The sequence below is a fragment of the Microtus ochrogaster genome, chromosome 17 (genome assembly GCF_000317375.1).
Source record: "Microtus ochrogaster isolate Prairie Vole_2 chromosome 17, MicOch1.0, whole genome shotgun sequence".
Lineage (NCBI taxonomy): Eukaryota > Metazoa > Chordata > Mammalia > Rodentia > Cricetidae > Microtus > Microtus ochrogaster.
In genome coordinates, this window is record NC_022019.1 from 8,869,026 (window position 1) to 8,873,799 (window position 4,774).

At 48.2% G+C, this 4,774-nt stretch overlaps 1 protein-coding gene across 2 annotated transcripts in view; it reads right to left on the reverse strand.

Moving 5' to 3' along the window:
- Parp4 (poly(ADP-ribose) polymerase family member 4) overlaps window positions 1-4,774 on the reverse strand; it is a 104,057-nt gene that overhangs the window by 80,916 nt on the left and 18,367 nt on the right. For both annotated transcript variants that reach the window (XM_026783255.1, XM_013349240.2), the window contains exon 7: window positions 849-998. In XM_026783255.1, coding sequence (XP_026639056.1) covers window positions 849-998 — 150 coding nt within the window. The remainder of the gene's footprint in view (window positions 1-848; window positions 999-4,774) is intronic.

The window sequence follows — 4,774 nt, forward strand, 5'->3', positions numbered from 1 at the left end:
CTGGTGCCCTCTTCTGGCCTGCAGGCATACACACAGACAGAATATTGTATACATAATAAATAAATAAATAAATAAATATTGAAAAAAAAAAAAGTAGAGAGATGAGTCAGTGGTTAAGCGCAATGGCTCCCCTTCCAGAGGGCCTGGGTTTGATTCTCAGTGCTTACATGTGGGCTCATAACCACCTGTGACTCCAGTTCCATGGGACTTGATGCCTTCTTCTGGCCATAGGAGGTCCCATGGCACATAAAAGACAAATACGCCACCAGGCAGGACTCACATGGAAAGTTTATTGGAGGAAGAGAGGAGAGGGAGGGAGAGATAGAGAGAGACAGAGAGACAGTGAGCTGCCTCCTCAGAGAAGTGGGAGTAGGCAGGGTTTGTCTCTTAAAGGGACAGGGTTCTATCTGCCATGCACAGAACTGTGCCATGCCAGGTTCCCAAGGGGCAAGGTTAAGGTGTGCCTGGATGCTAACACTCGTCTGTACATTTAGTATACAGACAGGCACACAGGCAAAACATCATACACATAAAATAACTAAAAATACATACTCAAATTGCTGGATGCAGAGGCAGATAAATCTGTGAGTTTAAAGCCAGCCTGATCTACATAATAAGTTCTAAACCAGACAGAGCTACATGGTAAGGCTCTGCTTTAAAAAAAAAATAAGCTGGGTGTGGTGGTACCCCACTAAAATCTCAGCACCAAGAAGGCTGAGGCAGGGGGTTTGAGTTTGATACCCTTCTGGACTAAAGACTGAGAGAGTATCTAAAATAACAAACCAAACCAAACAACAACCACACACAATCCCTCCCCACTCAACCAAAGCAGCACAATCCTGGCTTACTGCTTGCAGCTTTTCAGATGCTAATTGTGTTGCTTCTGCTGTGAAGCGCTCTTGGAGCAGAAATCCTTGTCTCTTCAGGTCTTCAATATAGTGGTCATAATATTCACTGGCGCCTTCAGAGGTCTGCTTTCCGGTGCTCTCTCTTCTCGTCTGGGAAATACAGTACAGAGAAAGGACACAGGTACTTAGGAACACGCTCATCCTCAGTGAACACCTACACCCTGCCATAAAGGGGTTTAACACCACTTTTCTTAAAGAATCGCCATGTTGCTGGGCAGTGGTGGTGCACGCCTTTAGTCCCAGCACTTGGGAGGCAGAGGCAGGCGGATTTCTGTGAGTTGCAGGCCAGCCTGGTCTACAAACAAGGGCTAATTTCAGAATAGGCTCCAAAGCTACACAGAGAAATACTGTCTTGAAAAATCAAACAAACAAAAAACAAGAAAACAAAAACAACAACAAAAAAGAATTACCATGTTGGTGTGAATGGAAATGTCTCCCACAGGCTGACCTTAGTGCTAGGTCCCTAGTTGGCAGGTGATTTTTGAGAAGGCTTAGAGGTATGGCCTTGCGGTGAGGAAATGGGTTGGAGAACATCATGGGGGCGGCAGGGCAGGCTGGCACACTTTCCTGCCCTGATATGGTTAAGAGTCTTATTCCCTTGAAACAGAAAGTCCACATAAACCCTCCCATCTCTAAGTTGCACTGGTCCTGGTGTTTTGATTACAGCAACAGAAAAGAAACACTTAAACTGCTCCGTTTTCACCAGGGTAGCCTTAAAGGTGAGGTGGGGCTCCGTTTTCACCAGGGTAGCCTTAAAGGTGAGGTGGGGGAGGTGGAGCCCGAGTGAGCAGCACAGAAAAGACTCCTGGTGAGGAAGCACTCGTTCAAGCACTCTTCAGAGCTGTGGAAGACTGGTACTCCTCTTCTTTTTGGAAGTGCAGAAAGTCAATCAAGGGTGGGGAAGAAGAGAAGAAATCCCTGAAGAGGATGGTACAGCTGGGGACAGCATCAGTTAGGACAAAGTGAGCTCCCAGGAGGAAGAGCGCAGGAAGGTTCTGTGCTCAGGCAGATGAAAGGAAAGGCACAGGTCCCTCAAGACCACTCACAGGCGGCACTTTCTGCTCTTCCCAGAAACCCGCCCCGGGACACTGAGCGACTCAGCTGACACTGACCCTAGACAATGGAGGAAGATGGAGTCCTGGTGTCCCCTAGATGTTGACTAATCCTGACTCTGAGGTGTAGGGCCACAGGGAGATGTCACACTCATGGACTGTTCGTGTTGGGGCATCTGAACTGTGTAGAAATGATGTATATTTCCAAGTCACTCTATTTAAAAGACAGATGCTAGAGTTTGGATCTTAATTGGACCAGGGCCAAAGAGAACCACAGGGGCCTCATACCTGCTAGGCAGGATTTCTACCACTGAGCAACAGTCCGGCCCTTAAAGCTTTTCTTTTAATTGTTAAAAATGGGTGCTGGGAGCCAAAGCAAGCACTGGGCCTCTGAGTCATCTCTCTAGCACCAACCTTCTTAAAGTTAGTTATTTCAGGTAATTTGTTAAGTGGTGGAGAGCGTCCTAACAATGGAGATTTCTGCTGAGATGGCTTCATGTGACAGGGCAAGCAGGAGAAGCCTCTTCCTAGAACACCTCTCACTACTGCTTAGGTGAGGTTTTCCCCTGGCAGATGGCCAGGGTTCTCCCACACAGACTCCAGGAGCTCTGCTGGAGTGCTGGGATCTGAGCCTCCTAAGGATGGAGGGTAGCCAAAGCACACTAGTATGTGTTAAGTATTTTTTCTTAGGTGACAAACCTCTCTGCCAACAACGCAGTAATTCCAATCAGATCAGATCAGACCAAATTAAAAGATACCCAGGTTTAATGGCTACCATCATCACTCCTGGGTGGCCCCTTGGAACGGAAGACCACACACACACACACACACACACACACACACACACACACACACCAAACAACAACAACAAAAAACCCAAAAACAAAAATGGGGAGGCCATGTGTTCATTCTCTGGGGGGCAGTTTAAATAGCCTGTGGGAGTGGTCTTGACCTTCGGGGGGGGTCACCATTTGGCAGGCTTTTTTGACCCTTCCTGGGGAGGGAGCGTAGGCCAGGAGCTAGGGTGAAGCCCCCAGCTAAACAGTATGATCTACACAGAGTTACTCTCTTCTTTTTTTTTTTTTTTTTTGGTTTTTCAAGACAGGGTTCCTCTGTAGCTTTGGTGCCTGTCCTGCTGGAACTAGCTCTTGTAGACCAGGCTGGTCTCGAACTCCCAGAGATCTGCCTGCCTCTGCCTCCCTAATGCTGGGATTAAAGGTGTGCGCCACCACCGCCCGGCTACTCTCTTCTTTCTTAAAGATATAACACAGCCCATCATGATTTTTTTTAAAATTACTTTTTATCCAAATAACAAGTAACCACATAGAAAGTTAAACATCTCCTACCTGGACACATGTGACCCTGGATTAAGGCTCTAACTCTGTCCCCAGGGAAACCTGATAAGTCAGCTAGGAGGCTGGTGAAGTAGGCTCGCAATCCCAACGTTTGAGAGGCTGAGGCAAGAGTGGGATCTGTCTCCAACCTTCCACCCCTCCCAAAACAGCTGTAACCTGTAGTGACACCTCCAGTAAACTCGCACCAAGGTTAGGACTTCACTGTTTTGGGCTTTCTTGCGAGTAGCAATTCATAGGACACGATACATCTCCAGCGTCACCTGGAACCCATTCTCTGACATATGAGCACCTGAGGGTCAGGGATTCCTGAATGGTCCCATCTGAGGTGTGTGTCTTTCCTCTCCACCTGGGTGACATCTGGGCTAGGGGCCAGATGAGAAGCTTCCAGAGCCTGTGTGGACCTGTGTGAGGACTTCTCTCATTGAAGAATGGACTCTGTGTCCTGCCAGCCGCTGTGTTTCTGGCCACAGTAGATCTGCAAGGCTGATTATCTACATGAGAAGACTCCCTGGTGGGCGATGCTTGGTGCACACTTTATTTAATTTTTGGGAGTTCGCTTTAGATCTGTTTTTATTTCAGAATTGTTTCAGAACAGCTGGGCTCCTGACTCAACACTGAACTGGGCTTCTATGAAGCCTTCCTTGTGATGTCCAGCATTCTGTGACCTGAGTCCTGAGTGCCTCATGTTATGATTTTAGTCAACCAGCATGGCTGGCACTTCCAGGTTCCAGGGCCACTCATGTGCAGACAAGCCCTCAGGCAAAAATACCCCAGGGACCTTATAGGCCCAGCATGACCCATGTGTAGCATGGTTGCGTCACCTACATATGATGCAGCTACATAAGCCCTTGCATGCATGCCTGAGCTCCGTCACCTGGGTGAGCTCCGTATGACGTGGCTATGTCATCCCCTTGTTGCTTGCGCTAGGCAGCATTTAAAAGCTGGACACGCTATCTTCAGCCCTCTCTTTCTGCACACCGACTTCCCCAGGCTTGTACACGTCTCCTCTAATAAACTCCTAAGTGGGTTTGTTGCGTGTTTTGTGCTTCCTTCTCACCTGCGCCAGGTAATCTCACCTCACATGCACAACAGAATCCGGACTGTCCCAGTGAGTCCCAGGGAAGACTCTGTTATGAGGCAGGTGTGTGGTTCATGCCCGTAATGGTAACACTATGGAGGCTAATGAAGAAGTGCAAGTTTGAAGGAAGCCTGGAATACAGAGTGAGAATGTCTGTCTCTTTAAGATATGGGGGTGGGGTAGGGTGGGAAAGAAAAGGAACAAAGGAGAAAAAGATGAGGAGGAGAAGGAAAAGATGGGAGAGGAGGAGGAAAAGATGGAGGAAGAGGAGGGAAAGATGGATGAGGAGTAAGAAAAGATGGAGGAAGAGGAGGGAAAGATGGATGAGGCGGAGAGAAGATGAGTGAGGAGGAGGGAAGATGAGTGAGGAGGAGGGAAGAT